We start from the raw sequence: 24,592 nt of genomic DNA, 5'->3' as shown, positions 1-24,592 counted from the left end.
AAAACTGTGAGATCATGACCTGAGCCAAAATCAAGAGTTGAACACTTAACAAACTCAGCCACCCAGGCGCCCCAGGATAAAATTCAAATTCTTAACATGGCCCACAAGGCCCCTACTTAACTTTCTGATTTTATCTCTCATCACATAAACATCCCCCACTCCAACTCCCAAATTCAACTCCATCAACCCTAAACTCATTCAGGCTTCCTAAGGTCACTCCCTACTTCAAGTATTCTAGCCTTTGTTTTCTTTACTAAAAACTCTTCCTCTGAATGCTTTGCTTGAACTCACACTTCTATAACATATCAGAGTTTATTTCTTATCTGGAGATGCTGGGTTAAAAAAAATTTTTTAATATTTATTTATTTTTGAGAGAGAGACAGAGACAGAGTGCAAGAGGGGGAGGAACAGAGAGAGAGGGAGATACAGAATCTGAAGCAGGATCCAGGCTCCGAGCTGTTAGCACAGAGCCCGATGTGGAGCTCGAACTCACAAACATGAGATCATGACCTGACCTAAAGTCGGATCCTTAACCCACTGAGCCACTCAGGCGTCCCTAGAGATGATATTTTTGACACAACTCTTGGCAAGTTTGAGTTAGGTGCCCTTTCCATGTGCTTCCATAACACACCACCCTTTCTCTTATCACACTAAATTGTAATTGCTTCTTTACTTCTCTATTTCCTCCACTAGAGGGTCATTTCTTTGAGGACAGGGATCATGCCTTTTTCAGTCACAAGAATTCTAGCACCAAGGACAGCATTCAGCACATGGTTGTTTTGTGTTAAATATGGTGAATGAATAGCCAGATTACATTATGTTCTCATTTATGAAGAGCAGCAGAAAAGAGCCAATAACAAATTTGAAGGATAAAATAAAGTAAGGGGGAATAAGATGAAGAAAAAGGGAGAAAAAATAATGGAGTAAGGCACCAGAAGATGAGTGGAAAACAAGAATGATTTATGTAAGAAGTAAAAGAAAGCAAAAATAAAGGATGGGATAAAAATCCCTTGTGCAGATTTTCATGAAGTTCAGATAAGTCTTTTCTGAAGGGAATCGTAAGGGAAGTAACATTGATTGAGTTCTAAATGCTAGGTCTTGTCCCAAATCCATGATCTTTTATATTTTGCAGTTCCCCTGTCAACATTATTATCTTCCTTTTGCAGGTAAGAAAACTGAGGCACCACGAAGTTAGGTAACTATCCTCAAGTTACACAAATATGAAGTGGTAAAGTAGTCTTTGAACTCAGTTTACATGGACTGCCTAGGATATGCGTTATTTCCTGAAAGTGTTTCATTTAGAAAGTATTTAACTATAGAACAAAGGCAGAAATGATGGTTAAAACAAACAAACAAACAAACAAACAAAAAAAACCTAAGCAGCAAATCTTGTAAATGAAACTGTGATTTACCTTGTTATAGATCAGCTCCTGCTTTTCTTCCTTCCTTTCTTATAGCTCCTTTGAGAGCAAGCAGATTGTCCTGAAGTCAGCATTTGCCAAAATCTTACATGAAACAGGGGCGCCTGGGTGGCTTAGTCGGTTAAGCGTCCAACTTTCGCTTAGGTCATGATCTCGCGGTTCGTGGGTTCGAGCCCTGCGTTGGGCTCTGTGCTGACTGCCAGCTCAGAGCCTGGAGCCTGTTTCAGAGTCTGTATCTCCCTCTCTCTCTGACCCTCCCCTGCTCACGCTGTCTCTCTCTCTCTCCTAGAAATAAATAAATATATTTTTTAAAAAATCTTACATGGAACTGATATCAGGACCATCCATCCATTCCTCCCTAGCTCCCTCTAGGGAAATGCATGGCCTACAGAGACCTGGGTCATGTCTATACAGTGAAGTTGCTATAGCCGACCTTCTGCTACAGGCTCCAAATGTGGGGGGTGAGAGTGCTGCTATCACACCAACCAGCAATCCGGGCCCATTCTACACAGTTCACCACTGCGTTTCCATGGTCTAGCGATACCCTCCAAAGTGTAAATTTCTAGAAGTGCATGGTTTGCAACAGATACAGCCCTCGGCTAAGGCACTTACCAGGACCAAAGAAAACCGCTTTCTAAATTGACATTTAAAATGGGCTTGGAGCTAAAATATATATTGTATTATTTTATATTAGAAAAGAAAACTGTTCTCTATCTTTCCCCAAACTTCTATAAAAATAAAATAGCTTTGTCATGACAGCATTCACAGATGCAAGGGAAAGAAGGCTTCTTACTCTTGTAGCTGAACAAAAGCTCACACAGTGGCTATTATGCCTCCGGTTCCTTCATTTTAAGTCATCCCTCTCCAGGTAGAAGTAAAATCCTTGAAGGCAGAGCCCTTGCAGCCTTCCCTCATCTTGCCTACTTTTTCAATTTACTAGGCTTTGCAGACTTTTATCTACAAATATTCTTCACATCTGATGAGATATATACACATGCAAACATATACGTACACACACACATGCACATATACACATATACATATTTTTTGTGCATCTAAACATCAAAGTCTATAGTTCCTTATGGAAGCACATTTTCACAAGAAATTAATTTTAACTGATTCAATTCATCATCTACAGTGGTTACCAAGGATACCAAACAGCTGAAATCACTTGGCTCCAACTTGCTTGTTAATCAGAAGATATTAACAGAAAGCTGTGAAGAATTATTGTTGTCTAAGTAATCTGGCCATAAACAGTACCCCCTCCCAATGTCCCTCAGTCCTGAACTCAGTTAAAAACATTCCAGTCTATAATAATTATTAAAAACATGCAAGGCTTTTCTAGGATTTGAAATTCAATGATTGATATTTAGAAAAATGACCGCTAATGGTTTCACTTTAATTCACTACTGATGAAGCACTGAACTAAGAATGGCTACTGATTTGATCTTCTTATCAATCTGAAAGCAGATGATTCTCACCATAGCAGTTAATTGAGCATTCAGGTAATCTAGCTCAATCTGTCCTAAAGCAAACAGCCCAGCAATGTACATGTATTAATGGAGGGTAGTATTAAACAGATAAGCCTAGTATGTGCCCTTGAGGGGCAGAGAAAAACACCCAAAACAAAAAATGTTTCCCCTTGCTAAAAGGTCAACGTGGTTTTTTTAAAAAGTAAACAGAAGATCGAGTTTGTTTAGTCTATAATGTACATCTACTGAAGAACCAAAGAATTGATACTTTCTCTCCAAAAGGCACAATCAAGTTTGTTACTAATTAATATATCTGTTTACATTTTGAGAATATTAATTATATGTCATTCACTGCAATTACCCTGTCTCATTTTGTGATTTGTCATCATTTTGTTTATAACGCCTTTTGCAAAAGAAAACACTGTTGCTATTGTGTCTGCCAAAATTTGTCAAGCTTGTCTTTTAGGGTTGTTGGTTTTGGGGATCACACAAGGAAGGCTTCACCTACCTAATTTATTCCTGAAACTGGTAGTTGCCACCCAATATCCATTTTTTCCTTTTCCCCAAAACAATAAAATTTGAATTGCATTTGGAATTTGTCTTGACAACATGTGAAGTCAAAAGGCTACATTTCCCAACTTTGGTTGTGGGCGTGTGGCTAAATTCTGATCAAGAGATGAGAGCACAAATGTTAACAGGGACTTCCAAAAAGGTTACTGAGGAAGAGCTGGAGGTGGACTCTCTTGTGTCTCCCAGGAATGTAAATGTGAGTGCTGGAATTCCAGCAGCAATCTTAGCCTATGAGGTGACTTTGAGCTATAAGCCATGCACTAAAAAAGGAAAATAGAAAGACAGAATGAAAGTGGTCTCAAGACTATCTGGAGCCTCTCAGACCTGGGAAGCCTATCTCTAGATATATTTATGTGAAAGAACTTTAAAAACATACCTTCTGTGTTTCAGCCACTGTTATTAATGTTTTCCTGCCACACGTAGAGAATCCTGATTAGAGGTTATTTTATAATTCCCTTTAGAATTCTAATAGTTCTACTTTTCATAAAATTTAAAACACATGACAAATTTGGAATATAGAGCAGAAATACGGTGTTTTTCCCAACACCATTTACTGAATAATCCATTCCCCCACCACTGCCACCCTGCGATTTGAAATGCTATGTTTACTAAATACTAGAATGCCATGTTACTCTATTTCTGTTCTATTAGGTTTGGCTGCTTTTTTGGCACAGTCTTTATTTTCTCTGAGAAGTGGGAAGTTGAGGGTAGAGGCAGAGCTTGAGCGGAGGGAAAGGGCAAGGAAGAAGCCAGATGACAAGAACTACCGGGAGGCACTGAGGGCCCAGATGAAATAAGATTCTCCATGTTCCAGTGTAAGGACTGATAGAGTGGACTCTGTATCCAGAATGGCTGTATTCCAATTCCAGCTCCATGACTCAATGGCTATGTGGAGGCAGACAAATCCCTTAAGTGACACTTCGGCCTCCTCCTCTGTAAAATGGAGATAACACTAGAACCTACCCCAAGGTGGCTGCTATTACATAAAAAAACTTAGAGTAACACCTGGCATCAAGTTCTATTATGTCTCATCAGCATTATTATTGTTACTAGTTATAATGTAATCATTAACATCATTGTCATCATCATACTTAATATTAGAATAGCAGATTTTTTTTGTTTTCTCAGGTATTAACCAAAAATAATATTGAATTTTATCATTTAATGTTTTTGGCATCATCTGACATGATTATGTTTGTTTCTCTAAAAACCTATCATGTACTGTGAATAAGGCATCATTTCACACCCGCTAGAATGGCTATAATAAAAAAGATAATGACAAACGTTGCTGAGAGTATGGAGAAATGGGAACCCACACACACTTCTGATGTAAATGTAAAAGAGTGCTGTCATTTTGGAAAACAATTTAGCAGTTTTTCAAAATGCCTAATGTGGAATCATCATATGACCCAGCAATTCTACTTCTATGTATGTACCCAAGAGGAATGAAAACATACATCCATGCAAAGACTTGAACCTACATGTTCTTAGTAGCAATTATCCATAATAGCTCCAACCTGTAAACAACCTAAACATCCATGAACTGGTGAATGGATAAATAAAATGTGGTATATCCATATAATGAAATATTAGTCAGTAATAAAAAAGAACTAATGACACATTGTACAACATGGCTGGACCTCAAAAAAAGTAGGCTAAGTGAAAGAATCCAGTCACAAAAGAGATATCACATATTGCAAGATTCCATTTATTTGAAATACCCAAAAAAGGCAAATCTATAGAGACAGAAAGTAAATTAGAGGCCTTCTCAACCAGGGAATGGTGAATGCACATTATCTAACTGGGGCAATGAAAACATGCTAAAATGATTGATAGTGATGCTTGTACAATTTCATAAATTTACTGAATAATCACTAAATTATATACTTAAAAGTGGCTGAATTATATAAGATGTAAAATATGGCTCAATGAATTTTTTTTTAAATGAAGGAATGGATGGAGATTGAGAAAAATAGGAGAAGTTTATGTTACTTCTATTGTATAAACATTATCAAAACTTAAATAATTTTAGGAGCACCTAGGTGGCTCAGTTGGTTAAGCACCTGACTCTTGATTTCACCTTAGGTCATGATCTCAGAGTTCGTGGGATCAATCCCCGCATCGGACTCTGTGCTAACAATATGCAACCTCCTTGTGGTTCTCGCTCTCTGCCCCTCCCCTAATCATACTCTCTCCCTCTCTCTCTCAAAAATAAACTTAAATAACTTTACACACACACACACACACACACACACACACCAAAACCTATTCATGCAATGAATGATAGGTTTCCTAGAGCTTTACTATTCTTGTGTTCTCAAAGTAAACATCCAGCAGAAAATTCTACTGGGTCACTGTGTATCATTAAAAAGCTATATTTATTCTACTATTATTTAACACACAACTTGGGTATTTATGCGCTTAACTTTTTTGTTTTTTGGTTTGTTTTGATGTGCATAAAGATCTTTTTTCTTGGGCACAAGGGTGGCTCAGTCGGTTAAGTGACTAACTCTTGATTTCGGCTCAGGTCATGATCTCACGGTTCGTGGGTTTGAGGCCCACATCAGACTTTGCGCTGACTTTGCAGATCCTGCTTAGGATTCTTTCTATTTCCCTCTCTTTCTGACCCTCTCCAGCTTTCTCACTCTCTCTCTCTCAAAAAATTAATTAATTTTTAAAAAGCTCTTTTTTCCTATAGTCTTTGTTAGATTTTATATCAGCCTCATAAAGTAAACTGGAATGCTTTCTATGTCTTTTCTATACTATGGAATAGGGTTTTTTTTTAAGTTTTTTAATGTTTATTTATTTTTGAGAGAGAGAGAAACAGAGCATGACTGGGAGAGAGGCAGAGAGAGAGAGGGTGACACAGAATACGAAGCAGGCTCTGAAGTAAACCAACTGAGCCACCCAGGTGCCCCTATGCTATGGAATAGTTTTAAGATTATGTGAATTGTTAAGTCTTCCCAGAGGACAACTTGATAGCTTTGTATCAGATATTCAAAGTGCATAAGCCTATATCTAACAATTTCACATCTAGTAAAAAGAAATAACAGTGACTCTTTCTGGACAGTGAAAGTGGTGGTGACCTTTATCTAATTCTTGTGCTCACATAAAATGTTTGGCAATGAGAATTTAAAACAAATTTGCAATGACTATTATGGTTCCAACAAAGAAGATGATGAATTACTTGACATTTTGATAGACTTGACCTATACAAATACCTGGGCCTATAACATTTTGTGGGAAATAGTTCTTTGACCACCATTCAGCTTCTTCTAAATATTTCTATACTTGCTCTGAGATGTTTTATAACTTCCACTCAATTTGTATTTCCACATCATTGGCATATATGGCATTTTCTTATGTTTTTTAATCTCTTCTATATCTGTCATTAAATCTTTTTTCTTATTCCTTTTACTCTATATTTGTGTTTTCTCATTTTTTTTCTTGGTCAGAACAACAAAGTACTTACTTATGTATATTTCAAAAAACACACCTCGGTTTTGCTTATTAATACCACTTTTGTTTGTGTGTTTTGACTTTTCACTTTCTAAAACATGAATGTTTTCTTTTGGTTTTACCAATGCTCTGCTCCTACATTTTTAGGGGGTTTATTTTTCCATTTCTAGGTTTTTAAATTTAATGCTTGGTGTATTCATTTTCTATCACTCTATTTACTAGAATCCATGAAAGCTATGAATTTTCATATAAATATAGCTTTGACTGTACTCCACAGTTTTAATACATATACTTTCATTTCATAGTATTTTCAATGTCTAGAACTTTAGTTTCCATTTCTGATTTTATAACTAAAGAGATCTCTATAAGAGTTCAATTTTCAGGAGTTTAGGCTCCTGGTGTTGTTGTTACTTGTTATTCACTCATTGATAGTTTTACTGTATTACTATTAGTAAATGTGGTCTCTACAATTTTTATCTTTTTGGAATAAATGTTTCCTTTTTATGGACTATTCAGTTCCCTTTTTATGGTATTGGCCCATTTTTTAAAAATGTTCCACGAACATTTTCTCTCTTTTGGTGACTATAAAATCCATAGGTATTTTTCATAAACTCTTAGCAGTATTATTTCTATCTACTTATTGTCTATTGATGTATCATTATTGGTAAAGTATGATGGTCTCCCATCATAATTCTGATGTTTCTAACTTGGAAATTTGAACAAGCTTAACTGCATACATTTGAATTCTACTTGATTCATTAAAAGTTAATGACTGGTAAGTCCTCGTCATTTATAGCACTATTTACCAACCTAAAATAAGTCTTATTTGATGACTTTTATGTCACATTCAGTATGCTTATTATAGGAACGTTTAATTAGCATGAGGCCTTAGAAAAAGAGCAGATAAATATAAAATCCATATATATTTTGTACTTGCTATTTTAATATAATATGAAACCATTTAATGAAACCATTTCCTGGGCATTTAAAATATCAGGTAGTGTACATCCAACTCTGATCCTCCTCTGACATTTCCCCATGTTCTAAGCTGCATTATTAAGGCGACTTCTCTCCATTCCCTGAATCAAATCTGATGACTGTCCTTTAGTGTTGTGACTGCAAGTCCTAAAATGTCACCTTTTATTATAAAGGCATATGTTATAGGGTCTTTGTTTTGTGAATCTGTCCAATTTAACTTCCCACTTCCCATGTACTGAAGCACTGGGAAGACAGCTGTGATTGACTTATTGACAAGTGAGACAATATAAAAATCAAAAGATCAAAAAATCAATGTAATGGAAAGGAGCTGTGATTTTAATCTTTATCGGCCTGCAGAGTGGATCCTCCCAAACTGAACCTCTGGGGATTAGATTTTCCCTTACAGAAGCCTACAGTAATCCACATATAAATGGTCTGTAAAGCAGTGTGGAGTTACAGTCAATGGATGCTTCTCCCAAAGCATTTGGAAGGAAAAAAGAAACACTGTGGGGGATTTTGTAGCTCTCTTTGTAGACTCTCTCTGAAATAAATTCCTTAACATGATGAGTTTTAGCTCCCTCAAAGTAAAGTAATACACACAAAGCACTTTAAAAGCCCCAGAAGGATGACCTATAAATTTGGTATATTACAGCTGCATTAAACCTAAAGTAGCAGTCGTGGTGGAACAGATTAAAGAAGAGCAAACAACAGTTTTCTCATTCCTTCTGAAATAATTTGGGAAGCATTTAGAGCTAGCCCAGCTATGCCATCGATGGACATTCATATTATTTGAAAAAATCACAACTGAAAATATGTTGAACCTAAGATTTTCAGTGTCAAGTGTTAAGAGCAGTTTGAATGTGGTCCCTCATTTATACCCCTTCCTTTGTTTACACAGTTTTTCTGATAGGAAGTGAACATATCGACAAGAACAAGTGATAGACTAGAGGAATCAAGCAATCGTATTCTTCTCTAAGCTCACAGCCTAGTTAGAGTTTCTTATAGAGCTTATTTACAGTATGGTTTTCCTAAATTAAAAATAAATGATAATCATATTACATGTCTAGCAATAAAGAAGACCATGATTTTAGTTCGTGCCAGGATCTACAGTCACATCCTACAGCAAAATTTTCTACAGAATTTATTATTAGTTGTGCCAACAGCAGCTGTACTGATAATTTGAGATAACTCCCACTGTGGTTTAAAAAAAAAAAAAGAATCAATGATAGATAGTAAAAGCATTTTCATGCTTGGATTTCCTTGCCTAATGTATTATAACAGTTTTATACAGATGGTTGAAGCATTTATTTTGACAATGGGGCTGTAAAAAGTAATTTCAATCCATAAAGACCATCAATGCATGTCATTTGCAACCCTGGATACACACCAGACTCATGTGTAGGGATACTTTAGGCATCACCCCTGAAGATTATGATTTATTCAGGGAACAGGGCAGTATATCTTCAAAAGTTCCCCAATTGAGAGCACCTGGGTGGTTTGGTTGGTTAAGCAGCCAACTTTGGGTCAGGTCATGATCTCGCTGCTCGTGGGTTCTGTACTGACAGTTTGGAGCCTGGAGCCTGCTTCAGATTCTGGGTCTCCCTCTCTGCCCCTCCCCAACTCGCACTCTCTCAAAAATAAAGAAACATAAAAGAAAATAAGTTCCCCAATTGATTCTGATGAATTGCTAGAACTGAGAATCATTTTCCCAAACCCTTCAAGTTGGAAGAGACTTTAGCATTCAACCATTTCTCACCCTCCGTGATTTCTAGCAACTTCTTTCCAATGGCCCACCAGTCTACTGCCCTGGATGTCTGCATCAGATTTTCCATACATCCTTAAACTTAATGCATTTAAAATTATCTTATTTTTTTGCATAAAACATACCCAACTTCTTGTAGTAAACAGTAAGTCACATGACCATCCTCCCAGGCACTCATGCCGAAACTTGAAAAATTAGGATCCCTCTACTCCCTATCAGTGCACGGATTATTATTATCTCTTAAATATGTTTTATATCAATCTCCTCTTCTCCAACTTCATTGCCCTAAAACATTCCTTCAACACTTTTGCCCAGATAAATACTAATAGTCTAATACTACTTCTGGTGTTTTCTCCAAAATCCCCCAGCTTTGAATCTCCTATTGCTTGACTGCACCACTATACTACACCTACCCATCTCTGTCACAGACATCTATATTCGTCATGCCATTTCCCCAGTTCCCCCCATTCCTGGCTTGTTATCACTCTCTCCAACACTACTTTTGTCTGAACTTGTGGTTAATTCAAGATTTCCAAAACCACAGTCTTTTTGTTCTTGCCCCTATGTCCTGTCCTTCAGCCTACCTTAGGGCCTCATTCCACAATCACATCCCAGACCCGGTCAATAACAACAACTACAGTGTCTCCTCTTCACTGTGCTCCCAATAATCATTCCATACCAGAGGACTTACAATCCTCTAAACCTCCCATCCTTTCCTGCCTCCGCATGTCCACTCTCCCCTCCTTACTCAGATAAGATTGCAGAGTCGATTGTCCCAATTCCTCCATTCTGTACACCCTCAACTCTTTTGCCACTCTCTCATTGTCATATATCAGCATGATCTTGTTTAAACATAACCCCTGTTTCTTCATGCCTGCACAAATACAGGTGCACATGGTGAGGAAAACATTTATGCCAACAGTGGTGGGTATCACTTCAAATTCATGGTCACTAACTTCAAGTGGGCCCGTAACACTGCCTGGCAAGTACACTGTACTTCCCTGGTCCATTTGCTCTCCCATCTTTTGAACTATCATTTACAGCTCTCCTGTTTCCAAATCTCCATAACCTCTCATCCCATCCATACTCTCAGCTGATAATCTTGCTGTTTCCTTTTTCACTAAGAATGGAAGAGCAATCAGAAAACAAACTTCTGTGTGATCTCCAAACCAGATCTGCCCACCTGGATCCTGACTCCCTAACAATGAATGAACTGTTGAAAAACCCACCTACTCAAGCACATCACTCAGGTAATTCAATCCCCTACATCATTTCATTTCTTTTTTTAAAATTGAAGTATAATTAACATACACTGTTGTATTAGTTTTAGGTGTACAATATAATGATTCAACAATTCTTTAGGTTACTCAGTGCTCATCACAATAGGTGTACTCTTGATCCTCTTTACCTATTTCACCCATCCCTCTACCCATTTCCCCTTAGGTAACCATCACTTTGTTTTCTATATTTAAGACTGTTTTTTTCTTTCTTTTTTCTTTATTAATTTGTTTTTTTCCCTCAAATTCCACATATGAATGAAATCACATGGTATTTGTCTTTCTCTGACTCACGTATTTCACTTAGCGTTATATCCTCTAGATCCATCCATGTTGTAAATGGTAAGATTTAATTCTATTTTATGGCTGAGTAACATTTCAGTGTGTGTGTGTGTGCGTGTGTGTGTGTGTGTGTGTGTGTGTGTATGCCTTCTTTATCCATTCATCTATGGATGGATACTTGGGTTGCTTCCATATCTTGACTATTATAAACAAATCTGCAATAAACATAAGGGTGCATATATCTTTTTGAACTAAGTGGTTTTGTTTTCTTTGGGTAAATACAAGCATTGGAATTATCGAATCATATAATAATTCTGATTTTAATTTTTTGAGGAACGTCCATACTGTTTTCCAGAGTGGCTGCACCAGCTTGCATTCCTAACAGCAGTGTACAAAGGTTCCTTTTCCTGTACATCCTCACCAACACTTGTTGTTTCTTACCTTATTGATTTTTACCCATTCTGATAGGTGTAAGGTGATATCTCATTGTGCTTTTGATTTGCGTTTGCCAGATGATGAGTAATGTTGAGTACCTTTTCACGTGTTTGTTGGTCATCTGTACGTCTTTTTTGGAAAAATGTCCATTCAGGTCCTCTGCTCATTTTAATCAGATTATGGTGGATTTTTTTCAGTTTTGTTTTGTTTAGTATTTTGGTGTTGAGTTGCATAAGTTCGTCATCTACTTTGGATATATAAAAATATCAGGCAATATCAATATCAGATATATCAAATGCAAATAATCTTCTCCCATTGCTTTTTTGTTTTGTTGATGGTTTCCTTCACTATGCAAAAGCCTTTTATTTTGCTAGAGTCCTAATAGGTTACTTTTGCTTTTGTTTCTCTTGCTTGAGGACACATCCTCTGCATCATTTTTAACTTCTCTCTAGCAAATGAATATGTAGTCATTTTCTCCTTTCTTTAAAAACCATCTTATGACTTATTTTCCCCTTCTTTTTCTTTCACAATAAAACTCAAAAATGTAGGGTATGTTCTCCAGCTTTTCTCATCCTTTCTTGAAGAGACTGTAGTCAGACTTTGATGAACCCCACCTGCCCACAACTCCTTCAGAATCCCTCAGTTCCAGGTCATCAATGAAGCTCCTTGTTGCTAAATGTAACCAGTGCTTGGTTCTCATCTTACTTGACCTATCAGCCACATTTCACATAAAGGATCACTCCCTCCTTTCAGGAATACTTTCTGCACTTCCAGTTTCCCAGACTCCTGATTTTTTTCCCACTGTATTTGCTGACCCTTTCCAGTCTCTTTTGTTGGTTCCTGTTCATCTTCCTAACCTCTAACTAGTTGTTTGACTTCTTTTTAATCTTCATTGCTTCCTTGGTAAGCTCATCTAATGTCTTAGCTTGACATATAAGTTCTATGATGATGGCTCCTAAATGTGTATCTGCAGGCTAGACTTCTTCCTTGAGCACCTAGGAAGGATTTCTCAATACCTACTCAAGAATACTGCTCCAGTGGCTCAGGTGGCTAAACACCTGACTCTTGATTTCAGCTCAGGTCATGATCTCACAGTTCATGGAATCAAGCCCCAAGTCAGGTTCGTTCTCTCTCTCTGTCTCAAAATAAATGAATAACTTAAAAAAAGAATACTGCTCCAACAATTCTCCTGCTTTGTCCTACATCATGTATTTTTGTTCTCCACTAGATCATTCCCATCACATTAATTTAGAACAAAAACAAAAAACCCTTGACCTTGCTTACCTCACCAACTACTACTTTTGCCAGTCAATTCCTCTTAAGACCACGCCAGTCAGGCTCTTATTCCCTCCTCTTCACCAAAACTGCTTGTCAACTTCATTTCTAATGACCGCTATATTACTAACTACAGTAGCCATTCTACTTAACCTAATGGCAACACTGACATGACTTGTATGCCTTCCTCTTTGATACATCTTTTCCTTGGCTTTTCACTTTGGCTTTCAGGTCAACACTGTTGGATTTTCTGGTCCCTCTTTATTAGTCTTCTTTGGCTGGTTCCTCAACTTCTCTCCATCCTCTTAGTGTTGGAGACTTCCAGAACTGGTGGTCCTCTTCTCTCTTCTGTCTTCCTAGATCATTTCAGCCACAGTCATTTTAAATATCATCTCTATACCAAAAATTCTCATATTTATATTTCTAGTCTAGCCATCTTTTCCCAACTCCAGGCTCCTATATTCAACTTCGTAATCTGTAGCCTTGACTCACTAATAAGCATTTCCAACTTAACACATCCAAAACTGAACCCTTAATCATTACCCTCAAACTTACTGCTCCTACAACTCTACTCCCTCGTTCAGGCCAAAATCTTGGGAGTCATTTGGATTCCTCTTGTCTTTCACATCCTACATCCATCCACTGGTAACTCCTGTCAGCTCTACCTTCAAGCTACCTGGAATCTGACTACTTGTCACCACCTCCTCTGCCATCACTCTGGGTCAAGCCACCATTAATCTCTCACATAAATTATTATAGCAATCACATAACTGTTTTCCCTGACTCCACCCTTACTCTTCTACAGCCTGATCAGAGTAATCCCTTCTATTTCTAAATCAGATATTATCACTGCTCTGCTTAAAACTTTTCAATGACTTTCCATCTTACTCTGAGTAAAAGTCATATTCATTACAATGGCTAATAAGGCTCTATGATTACCCTGCCATCACTTTCCAGCCTACTCTCTCTCTCGCCCTAGGCTAATACCTAGCTGTGCCTGATTCAGAATCTTTAAACCTGCCTGGAATTCTCTTCCCCTGACATGTGCATGCCTTGCTCCTGTCTCATCCTTCTGACCTTTACTCATCTATCAGCTTCTCAGTGATGCCATTTCAGTTCCCATATCTATTCTCTTCCCATGTTTTATTTTTCTCCTTAGCACTTATTTACCATCTAACATACTATGTAATTAGTTAACTTATTTAAGTATCATCATTTTCCTCTCAGCAACATGTAAGTGCCCTGAGGGAAAGATTTTTATTTTGTATGGTTCCCTATTATACATACAATACTATATTTAGGTATCTAGCTATGTACCATACCTAGAACAGAGCCTTGCACATAGAGGATGCTCAGTAATCATCTGATGTGTAAGAAAATGGCATATCCAATCACAATCTCTCCAATCAACCTTCATCCTGTCTCCACAGGGATATAATTAGGAGATAAATCTACTCGCCTTAATTTTCAGCTTAAAACCTTTCAGTAAGTCTGCAGTGTTATAGCTGATGCAAACCAATATGTCTTCAGTAGTCAGGCATATCCTATAAATGTGATGAGTAAAGTTTATGTATGTGGGGAGGAGGAAGAAAAGTGGAGAATGTATGACCCACCTAAGGGCATTCAATTCAATTACTTTAAAATATATATTTTCTAATGTTTATTTATTTTTGAGAGAGAAAGAGACAAGAACTTAAGAAGGAAAGGGGCAGAGAGAAAGGGAGAAACAGAATCCAAAACAGGCTCTGGGCTCCAAGCTGTCAGCAAAGAGCCTGATGCAGGCTCAAACTTCTGAACCGCAAGATCATGACTTAAGCCAAAGCTGGACACTTAACTGGCTGAGCCACCCAGGTGCCACCAATTCAATTATTTTAACAAATTGTGCCCATTACTTGGCAGCCCCTGTATGCAGAATAAAGAATCATCTCTACAGCACAACTTGGTAGGCACTAGGCAGGCCTGCCATGCTTACCCCCTCCTGGGTCCTATAACATCAGAGAAAACAGACTGTGCATATCCACATACTGTGTGGTTGCAATGCAACTGAACATGTTGCTTTTCCATTATTAAATAACTAGGCAAAGAAGCAAGATGTCACTGTTGGCATAGTTTGAAATGATATCTGGAGCCCAGATGTTTGAACCAGATGACTAAATTCGTTAAAGGCAGTTTGTACAATTATGTGAAGTAATTATACCTGGGTTTCAGGGTGACATGACTGGGGATCTAAAATAGGGGATCTCTCATTCAGTGATTCCAATCTGCCAACACCTTACCTTGGATAAGAAAAGCATCATCATCACCAACTTAAGCTTATTTCCCATGAGGAACCAGACAGACTAGAGATGGGCACTCACAGAACCTCACCATCCTAAAATCTCCTAGAGTACTTTGCTGAGAATGAGTCTTTTGGATCCATCACAGTAAATTATACTTCCTTTTAAGATTTCTGCATCAGAGTGTTCTAGCCCAAGTCCTCAGTGAGACTTTGACAATGGCGTACAATCTGACCAGCATTTACTAGAACAGGCTACCCCTCAACAGTCCCAATACATACTCTACTTACTATTATTACCAAAGATCAATTTCCTCCCAATGAAGGACCTTTATAAGTTCCTAGAATGTCCTTCCCAACCACATTTACAGGCAAAGTGCTCCACCCAAGAATTAACCTCTCTAGGAATCCTCTGCAGATCCACTCAAGCCAGCTAATTACTTTGCTCCTCTTTTTCTGCACTGTTTCCCATGTATATCTCCCTTCTTGTCTTCATTTTATTAATTGCAAGTATTATTTTATCTCAAAGCCATAGGGGCAGTAACCATGTCTAATGTATCTTTGAATTACTGATGCCTAACTTAGTACCCGGCAATTACAAGGCACTTCAATGTTTTCTTAATTTAACTTAATTACAATTAGAAAAGAGTGATCTGGTCAGTGTAGCTAGAGTAAAGGCTTCATAATTGCTGGGAGGAGAGGGAGAGAAAACATACAGAAAAAGGGATTCAAGTTGTATCACCATACTTTTTTTTTCATATTTCACCTAAATAAGGACAGCACTTTGCATTAGAAAGAATGTTACAATGTGTTGATTTTTTTTCTTTACCATTATGGGCAGAAAGTGAGAAACTCTAAATTCTCAACATTGTTCAATTAAAGCTTAACTCCTTCCCCCAAAAAAGAATATTACAGTGAATCCCAATTTGTTGATGCAACCTTAAAAATTTTAAAGGCGGTCTAGTATAATGATTGGCTGTCATCAGACAAGGAGAGCTCGTTCACTAAACAGTGAACTAATCCTTCTTTGAGCTGATCTGACAGAATATTTATATTCTAACTAATGCAAATTAGTAGGAAAACATTACAATTCTCAAAAAATAAACTGCCACATGATAGAGACTAAACACAGAAAGTTCACATAAGAAATAAAAGTAGGTTTAAAATCCCATCACACCAACAAAAAAGTACAAATTGAAACAACAACCAGATAGCCACTTAAAACTTGTTAAATCAGTAGGTTTTTCTTCACATTATTACCGCCTAATGCTAGTGGATTTGCTGTTGCTATGTAGCAGAGATAGTTGGCATAGATCTTGTGAAAATAATGGAAAACCTTACTAAAGTGGAGTCAGGAGGTTTGGGAAGGGGAGCTCCCACACCCTGCAGACTCAATACTGCAGACTCAACAGGAAGAGATGGACTTGACCTTGCACATGGATGCTACTTTACTATCCCAGCTGGGGAAGACATTGTTTTCCTATCCTCCCACCACTCAATGGTTCAGCCAATGAGAAGCCACCAGTTTACTCCGATGCACTTTTAATTTACAACAGCTTTCCCAACTTACCCCTTTTCCCCCCAAAAAAGTGTACCTTTGTTCTCCAGATTTCCCATGGTTTTGCCATAGGTTGTTTGTTCCACGTGGCAATTCTTTCCTGAATAACCTCATCTTTTGCTGGTAACATAACTGGAAGATTTTTTTAAGGTTGACAATTTACAGGAAAACAATCTGAACTCATTGTTGATAATGTATCATTAAGAAATTTTCCGCTTCTTCCTCTTCAAGGAGGTAGCTGAGCGGTTCAGTGGTGGCAGTCTTGTGACAGATGCAGATGTGAAGATCTTTGTGAAGACCCTGATAGGCTGGACCATCATCCTTGAGGTTGAGCCGAATGACACCACTGAGACTGTTGAAGCTAAAATCCAAGACGAGGAGGGCATCCCACCTGACCAGCAGCATCAGATTTTTGTGGGCAAACAGCTGGAAAATGGCCACACTCTCAAACTACCAAATTCGGAAAGAGTCTGCCCCACACTTGCAGCTTCATCTGCAGGATGGCATCAAGTCTTCCCTCCACCAGCTGGCCCAGGAATACAACTGCAAGAGTTGCATTCTGCAGGAGTCCTGCCGTAAGAAGTGCAGCCACTCCAACAGCCTGCACCCCAAGTGGAAGGTCTGATGAGGCCCCTCCACCAGCTCTTCTTTTGCTGTCAGGGTGGCCTCCTGCCAAATCCCTAAGGCCCCGGGGCCTCAACATAGTTTCCTTTGCATTGACTAGGCAGTAAACAAGAAAAGACAGCTTCCCAAAAGGGAGTAGGATACTATAGATACAAAACAGTATTTACACTAATGAAAAACCAGAAATGCCCAAAAAACATGACTAAGCAAAAAATATTTACCTACTCCTTGGAATATATATAGTCATCACAAAAAGTGCACAATAATGACTGTTCATCATGGAAAAAATACAATAATAATAATGGTTAGTATTTATTTAGCACTTACTATGTGCCAGGTACTATGGTAAGTATTTCATACGCATTGTGAGATAGGTACTAAAATAGGATTTCCAGATATAGCAAATAAAAATATAAAGTACACGGTTCAATTTGAATTTCAGATAAATGACAGGTATTTAGTATAAGTCTACCCCATGCAATATTACCCATTATTTATCTGAAATTCAAATTGAACTGGGCATCCTATATTTTACCTGAACACTGGTTCAGTAACCCATTTTACTGATGAGGGAACTAAGACACAGAGATCACCGAGGAACCTATGAGCAGTTGATAAAATGTTAAGCATACAAAAAAAGGAGAATGGAAACTTTTGTCTATGAGTGATCATAAATGGGTAAAACATATGCATGCCCATGAATCAGAGTTGAGAAGAAGCATGGACAGATGATACCATTACTGCCATAATCTATGGAGCACTTAGTCTGGGCACAGTACTACAGCAGCCTTCCACTCCCATCTTAAGAGATGAATAAAGTGAAGAGCTAAATATTTTGCTCAAAGTCATAAAGCTAGTAAGAGCAGGATCTGATTCTGACTCTAAAGCCCTTTCTTTATTTCACTTTGTCATCTTGATTTTCTGGGTGAGTTTTATTTTCCCCTTCAGGTGCACTTCCATCAATATTGATATAAAAGTTTTTGTGTGATAAAATACATGCACAAGGACACATGAATATTTTAAGAAGATCTGCAAAACCTAGTCATTAAGGGTTTGCTTTGGTTTAAAGTCATTCCTAGAGCTAACCCCAACAAAACACTGAAAAGAAAAAAAGTCATGATGCACATTATGGCTTAAATTGTGATTTCATTTGGAAAGTAGAAAAGCATCCTTCATACTTATCCATTTAAAAGTGAGATTGCTCTCCCACTAATGCCTCTCACTAAGCTCCTCCCCTTTCTCTATACACTTCAGCAAGCAAACTTGCGTCAAGTAACTCGGTCAAGAAGAGATTATGAATTTTTTTTAGGTCAATCATACAGGAAAGCACACGTGCACACACAAACACAAGAGTGCTGATATGCTTTCACCGTGAAAGCAATGCCTATGCTCTATACAGAACAGGGGATTTTAGGCGTTTTCCCTTAGGTGTCGGCTTAATTTCTCCTTGAGAGGTTAGCCCACATCAAAAAGTTTGTGCTTTTGATTGTTTATTCTGAAAGAGGCAGCTGGCCACAGGGCTGCCTGTGATGCCTTTACCACAGTTTGCTTTTGTTTTTCCCTCTTGATAATTACCTCATGACTAAACCACTCACTGGTCCATGTAGAAGAATCCCACAGAGATGAAAACACACTTGTTTAAATAAAATATTTATGAAGAAGCCCTCAAATGTCACTGAAGCAAATGCAAATTATCTTCACATATTGTGCAACCAATATGCCACTCATTCCTTAGAAGACTCTCTATTTCCTGATTGCAATTAACACTAATTTTTAAAAATTAATCCCATTGTGCATCATCATCCCAACATCTATTCATAAAAATCTAGTGCTCTAAGGTTAACTCTCTTTTGACCATCTTTGAAATTTTTAATAAGACTACCATTTAATCTTGCTGATTATTTTGAAGTTTTCCCTTAGAAACTATATTTAATTATTATCTTATATGCTCATCTTCTAATAAATGATTTAATTCTAATTCAGTACAAGGTGACATTAATGAGGGTTCTACATTCTGGCCTTTTAATGAAATACTATTTGGACATGATTTTTCTCAATATGTTCTTCTTTCCACCCCTCCCCCCCCCAAGTTGGGTGAACATAATGGATCTCATTATATTTTTATAGAAAACTCAAAATAAAATTTTGAGGCAACATTATCAAAAGAAAAGAATCAGTAGATGTGTGTGGCAACTGTCAACAAGGCCCCTGACTTTCGACACCATCTTCCCTAAGTTTTCAGGAAAGAAATACGAGCTGAGCAGAGAGCAGATGAAGTGGTTTCATCCTTTCTTGATGGTCTCGACAGTTGTCCTCCACTTGGCTACACTTTAGAATCAACAGAGGAACTTTAAAAATATACTGATAACAGGCCTCACCCCCAGAGACTCAGATTTAATTTGTTCAGAGTAAAGCTCAGTCTTTGGTAGCTCTTTGTTTTATTTTTGTTTGCTCCCTAAATGTTGTTAACGTGCAGCCAAGGTTGAAAACCATTTGTCTAGAAAAGGCTTTCCCTAAGAAGGTTAATGTCCACTTGAAAAGAAGAGTTGCTAACAATAAGCCATAAGGCTGTCCTTCACACCCTGACCAGCAAATGAAGAAAAATCTCCAGAAAGGCAAACTGGAACGTCAACGTAAAACCAGTATCCTGAACAAAAAGGATGCATAACTTAAAAACTAAGTTAAATCTTTACAACTGCATAGAATTTAACCTACAGTTAGAGATTAAATCCTTTATAGAAGAGCACAATAGACAAAGTAAGCCTGAAGGGGACTCTTATGAAAAAGAGCTAAGAAATTTTCATTGACAATTTCAATGAAATTGTCATGTACTCAGATTCTTAGTACATGTGATGTGTTTACCTCAGAAGCTACTTTGACTTAGACTCAACCCCTTTCCCAATGGAACCTATGGCCTTGGTGCTCATTAGCTCTGAGCTCCAGTTTATTCATATATACCAATATCTTTTAGCCACACTTCTCAAACTTCAATGTGCCTGTAAATCTATCTGAGGATCGTAATAACACACAGATTCACGTGCAGAAGGTCTGGGTGGGACCTGAGAGTCTGCGTTTCTAATAAGCTCCCAGTTGCTGCTGATGCTGCTGGTCCACAGACGAACACTTGGAATAGCAAGGTCTTAGAAGACGTCATGAGGATTAAATGAAATGACCTACATAAAGAGTTTGGCACCGACGCGGTTGGCACCCTAGAGAAGAAAAGACTTACAAGGAATATAATAAAACGCGGTTAAAGCCTAGAAATTACATGACCCAATCCTCCTTTCTTGTCCAGATGTGGAAACAGGAGGTTAAGAAAAAAGCTAAAATCTCTACCTCCTTATAGCCAAAGGAAAAAAACAAATGTATTGAACTGAAAAAAAAAAAAAAAGTGCAACCAAGATCCATGAGTAGAAGTTAAACAGAACTCCTCATTCCATACCAGGAAAAAATCTTCTAACAATAAATACTGTCCTACAATCAATTGGCCCTCTTGAGGAGACAGCGTGAAGTCTCCAGTTACAAAATGTGAGCACAGACCAGATGATGATGTTAAAGAACATATTCATGTTTCCGGTGACTGCTGAACTGAGAGACGTCACACACTTAATATGCACAAAAAATATTTTTTTAATAACACAGAAACCTCATCTCCTTCCTCCCTCCACCCCTCTGAATTAAATGGAGTTAACTTAGGTGAAAAAGCCTTGGAGTCTTCTTTAACTCCACTGCTCCCACCCAGCACATCCATCCCATCCACAAATCCTAGCCCTGCTACCTTCAAATGTGCCCAAAACCCAGATACTTCTCACCACCTCCATTACAAGGTTGGCCAAGCCACTCTCCCCTTGTCTGCATCACTACAACAGCCTCCTGATAAGTTTCTCTGTCTCTGCCCTTGCTCTTCAACAGCATTTTCTCAGCAAAGAGCCCCAGTGCTGCCACTTCTCTGCTCAACCCCTTCCTTGTCATTCAGAGCGAAATCCAAAGTCCTTCTGATGGTTGACGAGACCCTACACAATCTTTCCCCTCCAGTCCTCAACCACAACCACGTTTCTCGTCATTCTCAATCTTTCTCTCTCTCCAGCCACCCTTAAACTCACTCTTCTTTGAATCACATCAAGGACACCCTTAACTTAGGACCTTTGTACTTGCTCTTTCCTCTGTTGTGAAGGCTACACTCTGGGATTTGCAAGTTTATGTCCCACATTCCAAATATATGAGACAACATAAAGACACTTAACAGAAGGATTCTAACTGCTCTCTATAGGAAAAAAAAATGTTCATACTCAGCTTAAAGATCAGCACTTTACTTTCATAGCTGATACAGATGAAAGGTTGGGCGAGGCATTCTAGATCCAAATGTGACTCAGCTTCACTTTTTAACACTGCACTTTCATCAAGTCCTCTCTTAACACCAAGTCAGGGCAGACTAGGTGCTGTACTCCCACATCAGAGCACCCCAACTGCCTGGGCAGGGAATAACCCTTCTGGATGGCCACTGATCTGTGACCCAGGCATACTCCACCTCTGAAAAAAATGAACGAATATCCCAGATGCAGTGTCCCTCTGCATAATTCCCCACAGGGAATGATGTCTGTTTTCTTCTTCTAAAACCAAAGTTCATCAGTTGAGCTTGAGAAAATCTAACTACCACTGAGTAGGCACGGATGGACAATGGACAGAGGAAGCTGGCACATGGCACTCAGTTGAGTACCTTTACAGAAAAGGAAGTCATCCATTTAAAGGGAGGATTTTCCCAGGGACCCAAGTCCCAGGGCCAGTGTGTATGCTTATTCTGGTTCGCACTAGATAATCCCAAGGGCACCACGTGCAGTGTTGTGCAATGCAGCTACTCCAGCCACTAAGCTCTTAGGGCTCGAAATGAAAGCCACTCTTGGTTCGGACAATCAAACAGCTTCAGAGGGATGGAGATAAATGCATCTAATATAAGAATTAATGTGGGCAAGGAGAGGAAGGAGGGAAGTGAGAGAGATTCTGGCCTGAGCTGAAGTGCCCTAGGAGAGAGGGTGCACTCTGGATGTGGGCTTTAGCCTCAGTCCCTCTCACCCCATGCTCACAGTACCCTACTCCTGCCTCATGAGCAGGCTACTTCCAGCCCAAACCAAAGATCCAGAGCGGCATGCGCTACTTAAAAACCACCATGCTCTAGTTAGGAAAGCCAAGTTATCAGATTTGTTTCTCGCAAGGAGTTGTTTTTTTTTTTTTTTCTCAGACTCTTCCTCAAGGGTGGCCCAGTGCAGGGGCCAAGCAAAGCCCAAGGACATGGAATCCAGCTTATGTATTAAAAGAAGCAGAGGCATAAAATCATCCAAAAGATATGGAGTGTTAAACATGGACTCAGCAAGAGGCCTCGCCCATCTTCTTTTATAAAGTCAAAGGCGACTATTTATGTGGGATAACAATGGGAATTTGTGGCACAGTCACAGGCAAGGAAGCGGGACATTTCAACATTAACACTTGCTCCGGGTGAAGCATGCTAAATAATTTTCTTGTTCCCACAGCTTAAGGAGAGAATTTTCCCCACTTAGGACATCATCTAGGGCTCCCGGTTCACGAAACAAGGAGCTCTCACTGGTATCTGTGGTCTGTGCAGCACATCACAGCCAGCAGTGAGCCACACAAAGGCTGGGCATTGAACCTCCAGGGAAATCATTTGGGATCAACAGTATTTCTTGACTTAATTCTGCACTTTGAAGTAACACCTTAGTGATCATCTGATAAACTTAATTAATGTAACCACAGGCAACAAGGAACAATAATCTTTCTTTTCCAATGGAAAAAATAGACTTTGAGTAGGGAAAATCTGATATAAACTTTTGGCAGATGATTACTCTTCACCCCACCGACCCATTTTGAATATACTATCATGGAAATGCTATGTAAGTCAGGCTCACTGTGTATCTATTCATAAAGCAAATAATTCTCTAGTTTATCCTTTGTGCAAGTAGATTTTTATATAATGGATTGGCTTAAAATGAGGTAAATTTTTACTGGATAATTTGCACAGCAATAGTTCATTTCCAATATTTATACACAGGAATATCAGGGGGAAAGGCCATTTTCTCATTCTATCTTTAACGCATACTTTTTTTTGTATTTAGTTGAGAGAATATTCGAGAAAATGATTTCTCCAGGTAAGAAGAATCTCAAGTAAACATTTGGACTATGTCTTCCAGTAAGCAGTAGTGGATGAAATGTGGGAGACCCAGGGCCCTCAGGGAAAGCAAATGGCTCCACTAAAACTCCTTCCTCCAACCTTAATTGGTCAAATGCCAAAACGAAGGAACTTTCCAAAGTTAGGAGCTGTGCAACTTTCACTAGGGATAACTGCAGGTGCCCCAGCCGTGACCAGCAAGCCCACCACCGACCCATTTGTGCCTGGCGGCGGTAGCTGGTAGCGCCAGGCGCCCAGGCCCAGGCCGCCTCCACGCCAAACGACCCGCCGGGAACGGGTTCACGCCGGGCTGCCCAGGACCCGGAGCTCCCCGTAGCCGCCCCGCACCAGATCCCGCCCCGCCCTTCCACCCTAGACCGGAGAAGGGAAATGGGCGCTCCGGAGACAGGGTGGGAAGCACCCAGTGGGATTCAGCCGCAGCCGGGGCCGTCCCCAACTCCCAACTTCCCAGAGTTTCCTCCGGCCTCTTCCCCCTTCCCACCGCAGAGAAGCTGCCGCGGCCTCCCCTCGGCCGGAGCGCAGAGCCCAGGAAGTGGAGCGCGGAGCCGAGAGCTCGGGAGCCGCCCCCCGGAGCGAGGGCGACCCGAGCGCAGGTGGCGGGCGTGGTCCCTCCAACCTTGCCCCAGTCCCCCCGGACTCGGCCTCCGCGCAGCAGCCTCTGCCCGGGTACCCGTAGGATCCAGCATCAGGCCACCGCGAGCCGCTTCCTGATCCCCTCCTCTAGGTCGGCGGCCACCCCCCACCTTCCCCCAGTCCGCGGCGTTCATCTGCCTCAGGCCCCGGTGCGGCCCCAACTCCCAGCACAGGGCCCTCCGGTCGCGCCCAGCAGCGGCGGCGGCACTCACCTGGGTCGCGAAGCCGGGGTCTGGTGCGGTCCCGCAGGTGGTAGATGAAATCCTGGCAGCTGTCGTGCTCCAGGGCCCCACGGGCACAGAGCTCGGCCAGCAGCTGCAGCGCCTGGTGACAGAGCGCGTCCCTGGCCCCGGGCATCGCCCCCCCGCATCC

The 24,592-nt window shown here is 39.6% G+C and overlaps 1 protein-coding gene across 1 annotated transcript in view; it reads right to left on the bottom strand.

Annotated features, from left to right (window-relative positions):
* SYT9 (synaptotagmin 9) overlaps positions 1 to 24,577 on the bottom strand; it is a 149,661-nt gene extending 125,084 nt beyond the window's left edge. The window contains exon 1 of the mRNA XM_077772891.1: positions 24,433 to 24,577. Coding sequence (XP_077629017.1) covers positions 24,433 to 24,577 — 145 coding nt within the window. The remainder of the gene's footprint in view (positions 1 to 24,432) is intronic.
* Positions 24,578 to 24,592: the final 15 nt, after the last annotated feature.

Source organism: Crocuta crocuta, unplaced genomic scaffold (genome assembly GCF_008692635.1).
Source record: "Crocuta crocuta isolate KB4526 unplaced genomic scaffold, BGI_CrCroc_1.0 scaffold382, whole genome shotgun sequence".
In the NCBI taxonomy this organism is placed as follows: Eukaryota; Metazoa; Chordata; class Mammalia; order Carnivora; family Hyaenidae; genus Crocuta; species Crocuta crocuta.
Note: the sequence above shows the minus strand (reverse complement) of the source record. Positions and strands in the feature narration are given on the sequence as shown.